Source organism: Centruroides sculpturatus, unplaced genomic scaffold, assembly GCF_000671375.1.
Source record: "Centruroides sculpturatus isolate CEXI.00-Female unplaced genomic scaffold, Cexi_2.0 scaffold560, whole genome shotgun sequence".
Taxonomy (NCBI): Eukaryota; Metazoa; Arthropoda; class Arachnida; order Scorpiones; family Buthidae; genus Centruroides; species Centruroides sculpturatus.
In genome coordinates, this window is record NW_019384914.1 from 35,300 (window position 1) to 52,509 (window position 17,210).

The 17,210-nt window shown below is 34.6% G+C and overlaps 1 protein-coding gene across 1 annotated transcript in view; it reads left to right on the plus strand.

The window, feature by feature from the left end:
• Nucleotides 1-17,210, plus strand: part of LOC111631710 (serine/threonine-protein phosphatase 2B catalytic subunit 3-like) — a 91,508-nt gene that overhangs the window by 34,136 nt on the left and 40,162 nt on the right. The window contains exons 4-5 of the mRNA XM_023376016.1: nucleotides 3,934-4,079; nucleotides 9,726-9,865. Coding sequence (XP_023231784.1) covers nucleotides 3,934-4,079; nucleotides 9,726-9,865 — 286 coding nt within the window. The remainder of the gene's footprint in view (nucleotides 1-3,933; nucleotides 4,080-9,725; nucleotides 9,866-17,210) is intronic.

Below are 17,210 nucleotides of genomic sequence, written 5' to 3' on the forward strand. Positions count from 1 at the left end.
GCTATCCACACAGCCAACATTAAGAAGATTACTAACTAATGACAGAGATCCCATCGATATGAAAGAGAAATCGGGAGTTTATCTTATTCCATTACAACTTAATGGATCAGGAGAAGATACTTATTACATAGAAGCGACTGCTAGAACACTAACATCACGCATCTCAGAACATCAGGATGACATCTGTCAGATAATAACCGGCCATCAACGGAATTAGCGAGAAAAGTCCTTGATCAAGACTACCGGCCGGTTTGGAACCAAACAAAACTATTGAAAAGATGCAACAATCATAAAGAAGTCTATATTTGGGAAAACCTATATATTTCAATGCTTTCACCATGGAATACCACAACTCTGGAAATCTCTAAAACAAGGACTACTTTATTTAAATGTTACAAATTAGATTGCTAGAGCTTCATGTCGCATAGCAACCATACTTTGTGAATTTTTATAATTTTCCATTCCATTCCGAAACATTTTCGAACTGCAAGAAAATTTTATTTACATTGTAGTTCCATTTAGCCACACCGCTTTTTCAAGAAGTGCTATAACTATGATACAGAAAACTCTAGTATTCATTTCACCTGAAGATGGTAGCTGTACGTTACCGAAAGTACTCGTGATCATTTTATATTTATATTTTAATAATTCACCGTGGTAACGCCACAACATGTAATGATTTCACAATAATTATAAAGTTGGCGTGAAGTGATAACTAATTTTATTATGGAACACTTTCATATCTCACAATTTAAAGAAGTTAAACAAATTTGCTTTAATTAGAATAAATTTAGATATGCTAAGTGAAAAAAGGATAATTAGGTAATAAACCAATAGAATGATTGAAAAAGACATGATAAATCAAAATCATATGATAGGTTACATGCCATATGATTTCTCCTTAAATGTCAGTTTGGGCACATGTGTCATAGGTTCACCATCCCTGCCTTAGAGCATATTTCAAAAATTAGAAACTATTGCATTGACATATAATGTGCACCTGAAAGTACTCATTATCCGTCAATGTTAACTTTGTGTCGATGTATTCTTTGATTCAACTTGAGCCTTGTTTTTGTGCATTATGTAAGTTTTTGTTTCATGCTACCCATAAGGTACATAGTTTTCATCAGCAGATTCTGGAGTTGACACACATGTTATGCTTTATCTCTTTTTTCTCTTTTAACAATCACATGTACTGTACAGTACATTCAGAAGTGCTGGGTACCCATGGAAAACCTGCTTTCTGGTGATCTGTGAGTTAATAGAGAGGTTATAGCCGAAGTTTTCATCTCTAAAATGTGAATGTCAAATGTTGAGCGCTGCCATTATGTAAGTCTAGAAGTTTGACAATGGCATTTGGAATGTCGAGCATGATTCCAATGACATTCCAAATGCCATTGTCAAATGTCTATGCTTACAGAATGGCAACATTCAATGTCCTTATTTTAAAGATGAATACTCTGGCCACAATCTCTCTAGTAATTTCACTTCTAGAACATCAGACTCTTGAAAGATTTTTATCTAACGTTCTATCATATGCACATTACATCAATAATATTTTAATCAGTGGCGTAGCATGGGTGTCAGCCGCCTGGGGCAAAGGAAAATTTCGCTGTTCCCTTATTTAGGTATCTTAATTTAAAAGACTAAAATTCAGTTTCGTCACAGAATAAGTAATGAAAAATTCCGTGCTAGTGTTGCCATCTTTTTAAAATTGCTGACCCGGACAGCAAGTGAGGTTTGTTCAAACAGAAGTTCCTGATGCATGCATATGTCATTTTGCAATGCAAAGAATGTGCAGTGCATGCTGGTTCTAAATCAGTTACAGTTAGTGACTAGGGAGACTTTGGTGGGAGTAACGTAAGTAACATAAATGACTTAACGCTATTGGATATTGGAGATGTGTATGAAACGGATGAATCGTACAAGCAAAAATAAAAAAAAAAAAAGGTTGACAGGTTCTGCATGACATCGCCAGGAAAAATTAATAGTCTGATGAGTTGATTCTCGGACTGTCCGGATGGTAACACTATTCTGTACTCATTTCAATCAGTCCATATCGTAGGGGCGAAGAAAATATGAAATGAAATGTTTCAAATTTTTACAACATATTATTATTATTTTTTGTGAAATTTTTCCACCCACTAAAAAGTGCCGCTGCCACTACGCTACACCACTGATTTTAATGCAGGTATTTTCGTACACACACAGCCATAAATAATCAGGCTGTAATTTGGAAATAATAATTATGAATTATAAATGAATTTGGCACTAGAGGGAGGCATTAGGCACCATTTTGTATTAAAATTCATTATTATAATATTTAATTAATTAATTTTAATACAAGATGGCACCTAATGCCTCCCTCTAGTGACAAATTCATTTATAATTCATAATTATTACTGTATTTCCAAATTATAGGCTGATTATTTATGGCAGTGTGTGTGTTCATTTGCTATTCATCTGGTTTTGGTTAGTGTTTATATCCATTTTTAGTTTTACAGTTTTAGAAATTCTTTGTACAAAATTTCACAATTTTTAAATGTAAACTTTGTTATCCAATATTTTTTTTATTCAAGTAAGCAAGCATATTGTCTCAAATTTATCCACTGATATTAGAATATTGAAATTTTCAAATTATTTTGTGATTTTCGTCAGGTTTACTTTAATTAAAACCAATAGTGCAAATATTTTTTTCCTTGTCCTAACTTTCCTATCAACCAGGTGTCATTGACATTGCTTTCAAACATTAGCATTTATGACTGTCACTGTGTTTTGGTTTTATAGATTAATCTTCATATTTAGTAAAGTTTTTAAAATTGTTATCCAGTTTGAAGAACCTTGTAAAATATGACATTGGAAATGTGCGTATTTCACGACGTTCAAAACTTTTAAATTCTTGTTTTTTTTCAAAACACGCATTCTGTTATTTCTATGTGGTGTAAACCTGAAGACAACCATTAAAATGGAGGAAAATATTTGTTTTTAGTTTGATTGAATCTACTTCATGCTGGTTTGTTGGTAGTTACATATGGTTGAAATTATTTTCAGTAAAGTTTATTTAAACATTTTTGGGTAAGTGTTATTAAAAAATTTTTTAACTGTAGGTATTACTTACTTATGAATGGCAAAGCTGGACTGGCTGGCAACTGTATTAACGCAAAGGATGCCACTAATGTTTCTTACACATGGAGGTGGTGCTATGAGAAAAAATGAGAGCAACATTAAATACCTATGCTACACCATTATGTATATCTTATTATTTATTTGTTGCGGTGTAAAGATATTTTTATCGCTATTGTAGCACATTCGACTAACTAAAAGATTGTTTTCTAGTTTTAAATGTTCGGAATTTTAAGATAATTTTAAACATATTGTTTGATGCATGCCAAATTCAAATTACACTGGTCAAAAGCCTGAAGAAGACCATAAATGTGGTCAAAAACATTAGTTTTATTAAAATTTTTATTGTTACTGGGATATAATAAGGTTCTCGTGTGTTGATTGTTTTCTTACTTTAATGTTTTTGATCATTTTGGTAAAAACAACTGAAAATATTAAAGTATAATTAAGATTATACTGCATTTAAAGGTGTGACATTATGCAGTATTTGTTATAAGATACTGTCTTTTTCTGAGCAGTCAAAGATGACAAGGCTAATATTCTTTTATATTGTGCCCAAGTTCAGACTTAATATGTAACATTTAGTAGGAACTGCAGTTTGAACTAGTGAGAAGTTTGTCTATGACTTTGCAACATTTCCAGTATTACTGGCAATGTTGCCAAGAGTTGACTAGTGTCAAATTACTGGACTTGTTGAACTAGTGAACAGCTAGATTACTGAGATAGTACTGTAGTTATATTTTATAAATAATTTAATAATTTATTTTATTTTAATAATTAGATTAATAATACGTTTTAATGTTTTTATAGGTAAAATTAAGTACTCTGAACGTGTTTACGATGCATGTATGGAAGCATTTGATTGTCTCCCATTATCTGCACTTATGAATCAACAGTTTCTTTGTGTACATGGTGGATTATCTCCTGAAATACATACTCTAGATGACATTAAAAAGGTTGCAATTTTTTTTCATTACGGTCTTCCTAAGATATATTTAAATTAATAAATTTAATATGATAGTTCATTCATAAAACTTACAAAAGTCATGAAATTGTATCATCTAAAATTACTAATCTTTACAGGGGCTAAAATTTATGTTTTTAAATTAGAGAGAAACTTCTGCCTTTCCCAAAAGGGTACAGTACAACGAATTTTGGAGAACTTGTAAAAATATGCATCTCATTTTTGTTGTCAATATTATGGCCTACTTTTGGTTGAAAAAAGTTTAATTGGTGGAGCCAGCAACTATGACCCATTCAGATGCAAGGATCAAAGAAAGCTTTAGATTAACAAAAAATCAATAGAACATTGGCATTCACTTTATTATAGACAACAGTGTAATCTGTTACAAAAGTATAAATTTATTAAATTATCCCTTAATAAATTACATATAATTATATATGAACTGGAAAAAATGTAATCAGAAATGAAATAAAACTTCTTTTGTTACACAATCAAAATTATTAGATAATAATTGAAAAAAAATATATATATATAGTTTAAACTGTGCTATTTATCACTTTTTGCACTTTTTTGTTTTAATTTTTAGATTATTTCATTAACACATACTCTCAAATTGGCAGTGTGAAAGATAATTGTGAAGAGTTTGGAAAATATCAAAACATTTTGAAAACAAATTATATCAATATTAGGTTATTAAGTGTTCTCTTAAAGCTATAATATTGTCTAACTAATATGGATTTTTTTAAAGTCACAAAATGTTTTACAGTTTAAATATGCTTATTCGATATTATGTCAGAGATGATAGATCACCTGGTCTTTCGACTAGCTATTTTCAGTACTTGCCAAAATCAGCTAGAAACAAATGTTCTCACCAGTGATACTGCAATTATTAGAAGAGCGTAGTGAGGTCAAATCTCAGTGATGTGAAACTTTTTACTTTCCCAGCTATTATATATAATAGAGGGAAAGTATGGCAATTAGTCAAAAAATGGTCTCCCAGATTTTTACATTTTGGGATTTGGGACCTTGAAAAGTTGAGAAATGAAAAAGTTTGGGGTTTTATCTGTGTCTGGGGAATGATTTTGTTCATTCACTTTGAAGCTTAATACCTCTTGTTCTTTTGTTGAAAATTTCTGAAATTTTGCAGGAAAGTTTGTGTGTTAGGGAGATTGATGCCATTAAATTATCTTGGTTAAAAGTCAATCCTATCAATAATGTAATAGAAAACTGATTTAGTATTACTTTCATTACTGCAAAATAACATTTATGTTTGATTTTGTTACGTGTTCACATACTTTTTCTGCCCAGTACATTAATTGACAAAGCTTATGGTTTGTCAATTGATGTACAGTACTTTGGATGGAGCACGGCTCATGATATCTAATGGACACAAATGACTTTTCTGCTGTAGCATTTTCAGGTTTTGTTGTCAAGATGCTTTTGTGTTCATCACAACCAAGTTCTGGCAATAAAAAGTGAACAATATAACTACCTAAATAATGTAGGATAAACTTAAATATTTTTTCTGCACAATAATCATGATCTAACACAGTGGGTGATCGGTTAACGAACAGTTTAGACTGCAAACAAATTGGACAACGAACACTTTCGTGAAATATTTTTATTTTCGGATAAAGAGCACCTCAGAGAACACACACAGGAAGTAGTTATGTAAAATAGTGAATACTGATTTATCTTCCCTTGTCTCCAGGTGACAATTCAAAACCTTTTGGAGTGTGGAAGATGTCTACATTGATGCTCAACTCAATATTGATCAGACAGTAATCCTTCAAACATTGAAACTCTCACTTGTAATTCCAGCCTTTTATTTACCTTTCTGACAGAAAGAATTTTATAGTCTTTGCAAGACTGTCAGTTGGGCACTTGTTAAGTTTTGCATTGGTTTTTATTTTTAAAAAATGAGAGTTTAATTTTTGTAAATTTTTGTAAGTGCTTTTCTGAACTTTTTGCTTAAAAAAGAAACTGATAATATTATGGAGCCTAAAAAGCATGGAGTTTCAAGAACTGTGCTCACCACAGAAACCAAGCAAGAGATAATAGCCAAGATAGTGGATACAAGATATCTGATGTTGCTAAGGCAGTATTGCTCGAACAGGTCTACAGTTGGCACAATCTTCAATCTTAGCTAAGGAAGATATAATCAAGAAGACGACTCAAGCAGTTAAAGGAGTAATGAAAATCACATCTGAGAAATAAAGAACATTGAAGAGCTCATAATGGAACCTAAACTGATTTGATGACAGAAGAACACCAAGAAACTCAGTGAGGTGTGTTTTCTTCTGAAAAAGAGGAAGACGAAAGAGGACCAATGCTGTTTTTTGCCATTAAAAGATCTTTTGAAGAAGTGAGAAGATGTAAGAATAATGGTTTTAGAATGGCATTCAAATCAGGTTTTGGATAATAGGCTTGGGGATCTCTACAACAACAATTCTATTAATTACCTACTTCTGAAAAATCCTGAAGAAGAGAGAAAAGTAATCAACATTACTTTAACCCCCACAAACAGAAAAAACACGACTGATAAAAATGCAAGACTATGTATATATGTATTTTTATTATTACATATAAATAAACATAGTAAGAAAGTATATATTTTTTTACTTTTTGGGGTCTTCAAAACGAATTAAATTCCCAAAAAAATTATGGTAAATCAATAAATCAGATTACAAACATTTCGGGTAGCAAATATGGTCTTGTAACAGATTATGTTCATTAACTGATCACCCACTGTAGTTCACTCTCATTGTGATCTTCATAGGACAGCCTTAATTACAAAGCAAATTTCGTAAATGTGATTCTAAATGTTCTTGATATAAACATCTACTGAAACCTGATGCTTAGCAAATAGACACCCACGATTACGGCAATCATAGGTGTCTATTTTTTAAATGTGCTTGAATTTCCTTAAATAGTTTATCATTATTCTAAAGATTTTTTAAAGTAATAAGTATAGATCCAGGATTAGTTTGAGCTGATGCTTGTTTGGGAAGACAAACCAAACTGTACACAACTCAACTCAATATCTTTATTAATGTATTAAACATACATGGCCTGATCCCACTTATGGATTATCAGGTGAAGACCAGAGGTAACAGAACAACAGATTTTGTACATGGTAGAGAAAACACATCCAATTGTATGATTCACAGGAATTCACATAAGACCAAACATGAAGTAAAGAGAGTTAAGAGAGTAAAACTATTTACAATCAAGTACATGTCTTACATGTAGCATGCCTAGCATTTGGCATGAGTAGTAGTCACAACAGCTAGTGTGATTACAATGGGTATATGCGAAAACATGAAGGAGAAAATATATACAAGGTTTACATGAAAAAGTTGCAAAGAGTTAATAGGGCAACTGATCTTGTTGCAGAAGCTCCTACCTGATGGTTGTAACCTGGAAATATTTCTTAATAAGACTTTGAAAGAGGTCATACATTTCTTGCATGTTAAGAAGTTCCCAAGGCTGACAAGGCCAACTACCACCATTCTTGATAATAGTTAATTTAAGTTTGTATCACTCAGTCTTGGTTATAGGGCATTTGAAGTTGTAACGGTAGCTTCAATCGATTTTATTACAGTAGTGGCAGTTGTTACAATTTCCAATGGAGACCCTGTGTTCATATGCGTTAAAGTTGCCATGCTTTGTATAAAATTGTATGCCGTAATGGTCGTTTTTGCCAATTGTTGAGAATATGCTGTTGAATATCTGGGAAGAAGCTGTATGTGGTGATATGATTGTCTTCCTCCCATTCATATTGCCAGTCAGTAAAAAGATCTTTGAATAATAATTTCTTCCCTTTCTTAAGAGGAATTCTGTTATAGGAGAAAGGGAGGAAATCATTTCTAGCCACTTTTTTGGTGAGGGCATCTGCCCTCTAATTTCTAGTGGTTCTGGCATGAGCTTGAGTCCACTTTCATGAGTAGTAGTTCTCAGATTCATGTAACTGCTTGTGCACCTCAACAATCATAGGGTGGAGGCTGTTGCTTTTGATAAGACTCAGTGCAGAGGCACTGTCAGAGGTGATTGTGATGTTATACTCTGTATAGGTGTCATTACACATTTAATTAATAGCTTGAGTTATTGCAAAAAGTTCTGCCTGGAAGACAGAACACAAGTGATTCAGATGATACTGCTTACTGATCACCTTGAGTTGGACAAAGCTACAGCCTTTTTGCTCATCAGTGCCAGAGCTGTCTGTGAAGATGGTAAGTGAAGGTATGGTTAGGTTCCAGAGGTTTTGGCATCACTCGAAATGTTATGAGAAAAGTCAAAAACTAACAACTAAAGCACATTTTGTACACAATAACCACACATTGTTAGTGTTTGATCCTTTAACATACATAATAGAATACATTATGCTTTTAGAATACATTATGTTTATTCACTCTCTACAGCTTAGTACTGTATTGGGTGTTTTAAACCTGCATTTTTTCACCTAATGCACATAGGTTTAAAATGTCAAGTTTAGTTTAAACAGTAATAGACTTTTTGCATTTATCTCCTGCTGGATATACTATTATGTTTTTGATGCATTTTTTTGAAGCATTAATTGTAAAAATTTTTTAAAATTGCAAACAATAACAAAAAATGCTGTTATTCCAACATTAACAACTTTATTGTTACCTCACCAGTGGTGATGGAACATAAGAATTCACATAGAAACAAAAAACGAAAATATGCAATAGAAAAAAATTCACATTAATTATTTATAAAAAATTTATTATTTATTACTGGTTGAAGAATGACTTTAACACTACATCATGATCAGCAAGAGAGCTTCAGATTTTATGCAAAATTTGAATTTTAGACATATGGTCAAATTGTTTGAGTCTGAAAGTTTGCAAATTAAATATTAATTCTTTTACCTCTGTCTTTACTTTTTACAAGTAGATTTGTAAATTGAGTGTTTGTAAGTAGGGGAGTTCCTGTACTGTATATCATGGATCATTCATATTGAATGCTTTTAATGTTCTTTTACTTAACATTATTAGAACAAAAAAAAATAGCAAGAAGTGCTACAACATTATATGAAAGTTGTGTGTAAGGTTGTGGGTTATGAGATTTCATATCGAGATTTCCATGCATTTGTATATAATCCACTGGTCCTTAAAGTTTATTGGTTTGTGCCTGTCATGGAAGGAAAATTTTTCATGTTAATGAAAAATTTAAAATGTAACTTTATAGAGGATTAAGAAATTTACAGATAAAATATATTAGAATTAAATCTGTTTCATTTTATCTGAAAGCAAATGAAAGTTTTGAATGCCTAAAAAAACAGGTTTTTAGATAAATTTAATAGAAGATAAATAGTCTTTATTATAGATATTGATACTTGTTTGACTTTTTTATAATATAAATTATCATTATCTTTACATTTAAACTACAGAATTTTCATAAATAGAAAATTTTACTTTGATAGACTATAACTAGATATTTTATATCTGAACAAGTTAAAATATAAAATAAATTGAATTTTTATGGTTAAATTTTTTGTAATTTTAACTAATGATACTTCATTTATAATTTTGGTAGTAATACCAATAATGTGTTCAACTTTGAGTAAATAATTTGTAATCTTTATTTAAATATCATTTATTATTATTATTATTAGTTGGACAGATTTAAAGAACCACCTGCATTTGGTCCCATGTGTGATCTCTTATGGTCAGATCCTCTTGAAGATTTTGGAAATGAAAAAAATGCCGAACATTTTAGTCATAATAGTATTCGGGGTTGCTCTTACTTTTACAGGTGAGTTTCTTGAAATATAGTAACGTTTTTATGAATAATTTATTTTATTCAATGGTTGCCTATGAAACTTGTGAAAAATTTGTGCTGTGTTTTAGGATGGTAAATAAGGGTAGTCATCATTCAAGGGATAGACCTAATGGCCCGTTTTGGTGTTATTGGGCTGCAATTTGAAAAAGTTGTAGACCTATAAATTCCCACTGTCGTCCATCTTTCTGTCAATTTGTCTGTCTTTCTGTAATTTCAAGAATGGTGTTAGATAGATGAAAGACGAGACCAGATACAGAAACCATAGGGGCAGGAGGTCCCAATAAACTATATAGGAACTTCTAATGCAAATCAGAAGTCACATTATTTCAATTAAAAAATTTTCTCCCAAAAAGTGTTAGATAGATGACTGGTATGACTATTGTTAAAGGAAAAGTATGACATACAGAGGCAAGCCACTACTAATTTGAGGTTGAGAGCATATATTTTAAATTAAATAAATTAAAAAGATGATTAAAAATTTCAGCTTAGCATTGTGATCATGTAACAATAAATAATTGTTTGTTTCATCTTTTGTTTTTCCTAGTTGTTTTCAATTTCTAATTTTATGTATGAGATGGAATCATAAAATGTATTTAGATAGCCTTGAGCTAGCCTTTTGTTCTATAAGGTCATTCAGAGCATATAGAATGAATGATAATAAATGAAGATATAATAACTTGAGAAAAATTCACATGGAAGGTGTTAAGAAACATTTTATTTTCCTGCAAGTGCTTTCAATGTAATAATGCATGTCGTCCTCAGGCAGTAATAGAATCAAACAGATTTCAAATGGATTTTTAAAACTGAAACGATAACGGCATTACCCATTTGAAACATAATATAACTTTAAGAATAAGAAAACTTAAAACATTAAATTAAAAATCACATAACATCGACATACATGCACCTTAATTTGCAGAGCAGGTGGGGGTAGATAAGGAGCTAATGTTCATGTTTTAACTGTTTGTATAAACTAATTCAAGTTCTGGGCAATTTGAGGGTGGGGGAGTTGCAAGGAGACATTTTCATTTTCATTTACCAAAGGATTGGAAGGCCTCCACCAGTAGGTGTAGCCTTGGAAAAGGAGATATGAAGGGTTATAGCAGAAATGAGAAGAATGAAGAAAAGAAAAAGGATGATAGGAAAGTGTAAAACATGAGATCTCAGAATGCCATTTATTTAATACCAATGAATACAAATTACAAAAATACAGTTGTATACAGAATAACTGCCTCTGCAACTTGAGGCAGTAGGAGCCTCATAATGGCTAACTTGCCTTGGAGCTCAACACACAAAACGCATATGAACAACCCCATGAGGGAAAAAACAGACAAAGCCTCCATGGCTTAGGAGGTAACAAAAGAAAATGGTTGCATATGTACTGTACAGTACAATCAGTACATGAGAAGAGTCCCCCCAACAGCTGGCTTGCCATGGGGCCAAAACAAAACATGCATGAACAACCTCCTCTAACAAGAAGGAAACCACCAATCTAAACTTTGTACCTCATAGGGTACAAAGAAAAAAAACCCATGTACAAATAAAGTGACAAGGTTCCCTCTTGAATTAGAGATGAGAACAAGACAGAAAACCACATATGTCCAATCAACCACCATCCCCTGACATGGCGGGAAGTGCTGACAATCCAGGAAGTCCCTTAAACTTAGAAAAGATGGAACGGCCAGTCGACCATGGGGCTTCGCATGCAAATAACGGGTGAGACCTGATAAAACACAGCACGCGGTGACAGGCTGGCTTGATGCACCAGTGATGTCTTCAACTGCTGCCAAGTCCAGGGTGTCACACACCTAGTTTGTTGCTAGGAAGGTCCATTATCTGATTGACCTCAAGATATCTATCGCCCTGATGAAGGTTTCAAAAGCCTGTAGAGTCCGATGATTGGTAAAGAAATCTTTCATCTGGCAAGGCCAGTGAAAGCCGACATCAGCCAGGGTGCTTGCTAGAAGTCTTCTTTCTGCTTTATATTTTGGACACAAGAAAATTATATGCTGTTTTTTGGTCCTCATCCATGGAGCAGAGACATTTTGTGTCTTCTTTGTTATGAAATCATTTCAGGTATGTTTGAAAGTTCCCATGACCTGTTACAAATTGTGAGGTAGCAAAGTTGGGCTGGTAGAAGTTCTTAGCCTGTCTGTCCATAACACTGTAGAAACTTGAAGGTGTGTCGGCCCACATCCTCTGATTCCCACCAACATTGCCATAGTTGCATTATGGTGTTGTTTAATCTGGTCTTGATAAGACTTGTTGGAAGAGTGCTTAATGAGATGAGTGTGTCCAACCTCACGGCCCTTTTTGCCAACAGGTCTGACCACTCATTTTTGCTAACTGCTGAATGCCCCTTAACCCAGTTAAAGGAAATTGTCGCTTCTTTTCTTTGGAGTGTTTCGAGAAGGTTGATGGTTTCTTGAACAATAGACAGTGTTGTTTGTAACTGCTTGATCTGAGCAAGTGCTGTTTTGCTATCACTGAATATATTGTCTTATTGTAAAGCCTTGGGTTGTCTTTTATGTAATTGAGCATTGTTCTTTGAATTTGTAATTAGCTTGGAAGATGGACCTGTTGTACTTGTTATACACCACCACAGCACATCCTATGTATACCGTCTGTTGACTTTGACCTGTCAGTGAAGATTTTGTATCCACTGTTACTGTCTTCCCAACTCTCCTTAATTTCTGGGCATGACTTTGCTGGATGAACAATGTTGCTCCTCTGAACTGTGTGAAGGCCATATTGTTGAATGTCCCTGATAAGGTTGCTCATTAATAGATGGTGATTGGAAGTCTGCAAACTTTCAGCTGGATGTCCAAGGAGTTAGTGTCTCCAGTGAATTTTTAAGACACATAAGTCTAGAGGCAGTATGTTTGAAATTATCTGTAAAGCATTTCTAGGACTTGTCCAGTAGACCTTTGCTATGGGGATAAGGCTCATGCATTGTATTGATAAAAGTTTCCTCTTGATATTCTGCTTTGTAGCTGCCTTTTCCAGACCTCTGCTCCGTAAATGACTGCCGGCTCTATAGCAGTTAGAGTTGATCCCCCATGTATTCCAGGAAATGCATCTGAGGGAGTGAGCTAGGGTGGTGGCCTTGTCGTGGATGTGATTGACATGTGGTTTCCAGGTTAACATTTCATCAATGTTTATTCCCAGGTATTTAATGACTGGGCTGTATTTTATACATTGGCCAGAAAGTTTGATGGCAGGCCTTTTATTGGGAGGGTGATGCCATGGAAATATATAATGCAGGAACATTTGGCAGGATTAATAATTAGTTTCTCTTTTTAGCCTATTAATTTATCTTGCTGAGAAGTTTATTCATTTGAACCTGCAGAACTTGATTTTTGTGTGCAATGAGAACTAGTGTGTCGTCCACAAATCCAAGGATGTTTATCTTGGTATTTCAGAGGGGTGTCTTGCAGTTTGAAGATATTGTTGTATAATGCCACCCATAAGATGGGCTCGGACCTTGACCCTTGTGGGCACCCTCTGTTTATGTTTTTGCTGATGATGCTGGTTCCAGTCATAATACTGGCTTTTCTTTCTGATAGGAAATTCCTATAAAGCCCATATATATTCCTGGGGTATTTACATCTTCCAGGGCTGTGAGGATGGCTGGCCACCATGCATCATTGAAGGTTTCCTGAAAGTCTAATGCCACGGCCAGCGTGTCTTTGTTATTGGTTTTCGCATTGTCGATGATCCCCAGCAGCTGTTGTAGAGTGGTTATGGAGCTCCTTTATTTCTGGAAGCCGTGCTGGTTGTTATGTAGAAAATTTAATTTTTCCATCCCAAATTCCAGCCAGCCTTTTCGAAAGTAAGATATCCAGTATTTTGCCTAGTATTGGCAGCAATGAGATGGGGTGATAATCCTTTGCTGTTGAAGGGTGCCCTGATTGTGGTTTAGGTAAGGTGTTTTATTTCTGCACGCTTCCTTGCTTTTGGGAAATATTGCAGTTTTAGACATTTATTATAGATAACCTTAGAGGATAGTATGGCCCTAAATGCGTGCTTAGCCATATTGCCCATTATCCCATCCGGGTCTGGGGCCTTCCTTCAGTTAATTTATTGGAAAAGCTTAACTATCTTGCTAGGACTGAAGTTGGTATCCATTTCTGTCTTCAGAGCAAGTGGGCACTTCCTCTCACAGTTACGTGGAAGTGATTGTCTGTTTCCGTCTGGTCTGTTGGGAGAGCTCAGATAGTAGATAATTCTAAGTCTCCTCAATTGTCTTTGTATAGTTTCTATTCTTTTTTCTTACTGTGGTTGGTACCTGGAAATGCTTATACTTCTTAAAAACCACTTTAAAGGGTTTACTCCATGGATTTTTGTTGCCACTAGTTTCACAGAACTTCCATGAATTGGTTCTGCTGTTATTGATGAGGTTCTTATATTCTTTCTGTGCTTCGCTATACTCCTTGTGAAGGGTTTCCCTCTGTATAGGATCTGAAGTTTTCTGATAGGCTTTCTTCTTTTTCCTCACATTCTGCCTCTTTTTTGTAGCTCCAGATTCCACCATGGGATTTTGCTATTTTGGTCTTTAATGGTGGTTGCCCTCGTGAATGCCCGATGTAGGATAACATTTAGTTATTCTATAAGGATGTTTAAGTCGTCCTTAGTTTTGAGATCTATGAATGGTCTTGGTTTCCAAGTTTCTTGAATAATGACCTCATAAAGCTCCCAGTTTGTTCTCTTCTTCTCAGTCACATTAGCAGACTGAATAGTATGTACAATTTCTGCTCTGATGTAATGGTGGGCATCCCCGTGACCTGGTCAATGGTGTAACAAGTGTCAATGTCGCCTAAGAGAGAGCTGCTGGCAAAGCAAACATCAACCCAGCTTTCCCTGGTTGTCAAAAAGTATGTAGGGAGGCCACTGGTGTTCAATAAGTACAGATGCTGTTCTTCCAAAAACTCCCACACTGCCCAGTCCCTGGGGTCCTCGATGGGAGCAAACCAGATTTGTCTAACCATCTCAGCAAGGTTATCCAAGGGAGACTCAATATCCTTGGAGGGGGAAAATAGACAGAAATAATGTAACATTGTAAGTCTCCAACCTCAATTTGGATGATACATTGGTGCCGGTTACTATAACTTGGTATGATCTGGGTGTTGATGTTACAATTTGCTATGACCACAGCAGTTAAGGTTTGACCTTTATTTGAGGTATCTGATTCTATAATTCCCCAGTAGTGCTGGTTTGTCTTGAAGGGTATATGGCTCTTGTATTATAATGATATCAATTTTCTTCTGCTGGATTTTGGTTAGTAAATATGACGTAGTGGTCTTGCACTTTTGCAAGTTGACTATAGTAAGGTTATGGCCATTATATGTTTGTTGGTTGAACTGATGATGACTGCAGGATGGTTATGTGGTAGGGTCAGTATTAGGTCTGCTATTTGCTTTAGTCCCCTTAATTTTTTTGCATGATTACAGCTGTTTTTATTTTCTGTAAAACCGGGCACCTTGCCTGAAAGGCGTTGTGACTTTGATCATATCTCTTACCACCTTGCAGGTTTTTATTAGCCTCTTAGCAATTCACGCATGATGGCCCCTTGTCTTTATAGTTGCACTCGGCATAGCAGTATTCTCCCATGCAGTGGCTACACCGCTGTAGATTCTGTCACTCCTGTATGAAATGGTTTTACCCACTGCACTTAAAACATTTTGCTATGTGAACAAAATCATCCATCTTGACGCTGCCCGAAGTCAGAGCTACATGTTTGTTCGAAACCAGAATTTTCCTGATAAAGGGAGTCACTCCCAATATCACATGCCTACAACTGTGAGAATCGGGGTTTATGCATCAAAGCCTAAACCGTTTTCCGACAACGGGGCGGTGAGTCCCGCTCACAGGGTCAGTGGATGGCAATTTAGGAGGGCGAAAATCGAGTGGGAGGTCGCGGATAAGTCGATAAGGTGTTGACAGAGTACGAGTAAACACGCATCATTAAGATATAATATAAATTTAATTAGTATATATCATATAAAAGGGTTACAAATACTAAGAAATATAATAATGTCAAAATCAAACCGATATTACAATAGTAGGTTAGTCGGATTATATCTTGGGTATTTCGACTGAGGATAGTCTCTGATCCTCTTTAATATTCTTTTCGCGGAATTAGCCCTAATCCACCTGAGAGGAAAGAGAGAGTTCTACTTACTAAGTTGTAGTTCGTAGGATCTATCTGTGTCCGTCTTTGGTGGTCAGCGATGAGGATCGTTAATCCGTTAGTTCCTTCTAAGTTGGAGGCCACACCGATACTGGCCGGGAGCCCTCTTTATACTGATTTCAAGGGGGTGAGAACTATGACGTTATTCATGATTTATCCGCACACCTGCTAGTGTGTTGATATTTGGATCTAGCGAGTTCGGACAATTGACAGAGAAATTTGTTCAATTTATTGATATTGGTGTCAAGATGACATGATTTTATGTTATAAATTTCTGTAGGTTTGATGGCTCTCATCCATAAATTAACAATCATTTGACAATAATTTCTTTAACCTGGTCAACTATTTAGTTATTGTTTATATCAAACGTCGAGTTTGACTATGAACAAGGCGATTTATTGCCGTAACCACGTGTTACGTGCGACCAAGAGGTGATAAGAAATATCTCTTATTCCCTTCTTGTTGATACTAACGTCTATAGAATAACTGTTAAACAAATAGAAATGATTTAACTTATTGATAGTTTAACATTCTCCTTTTTTTTCCTTATTCGAGGAGAGCGTCTCGGTCATTGACCGTAGAAGTCCCCCTTTTCTCTTTTACTCGGAAAATTCCTAGATTTGTACTGATCTAAAACAGAAAAAGAGTTTCGGACCTTCACATCACTCTCCTCTTTCTTAAAAACCACACTACAATTTTTTTTTTTGGAAGATTAGTGTGTGTTTTTACATGATTCTTGGGATTTCGTAACAACTCGTTCGTCTTACGTCATACGAAGATGCTCTGTCTGATCATCCGTTTGGTTCTGGAAACAATGGGAATGTTTGGATCCAGTTAAAACGGTTCAATACGTATTTCTACCCTATATAAATTAATATCGGGTGAATTTTAGCAAAGGGGAACTTGATCCCACTTAAAAATCATTATCATTTGGTTTGAACTCTCTCTCTTCTCTACAGCTGGATGGACAAATTCGAGCATTCGCTCTTGACATGAGTACAAAAGTTGGTGCCGGGAGATGAAAATATAAGGTCCGGGCACATTACAATATCGATAGCAAACTTTTGTTAGTTATCTATATATATATAACATATAATATATAAAATACCTCATAATACTAAATAATTA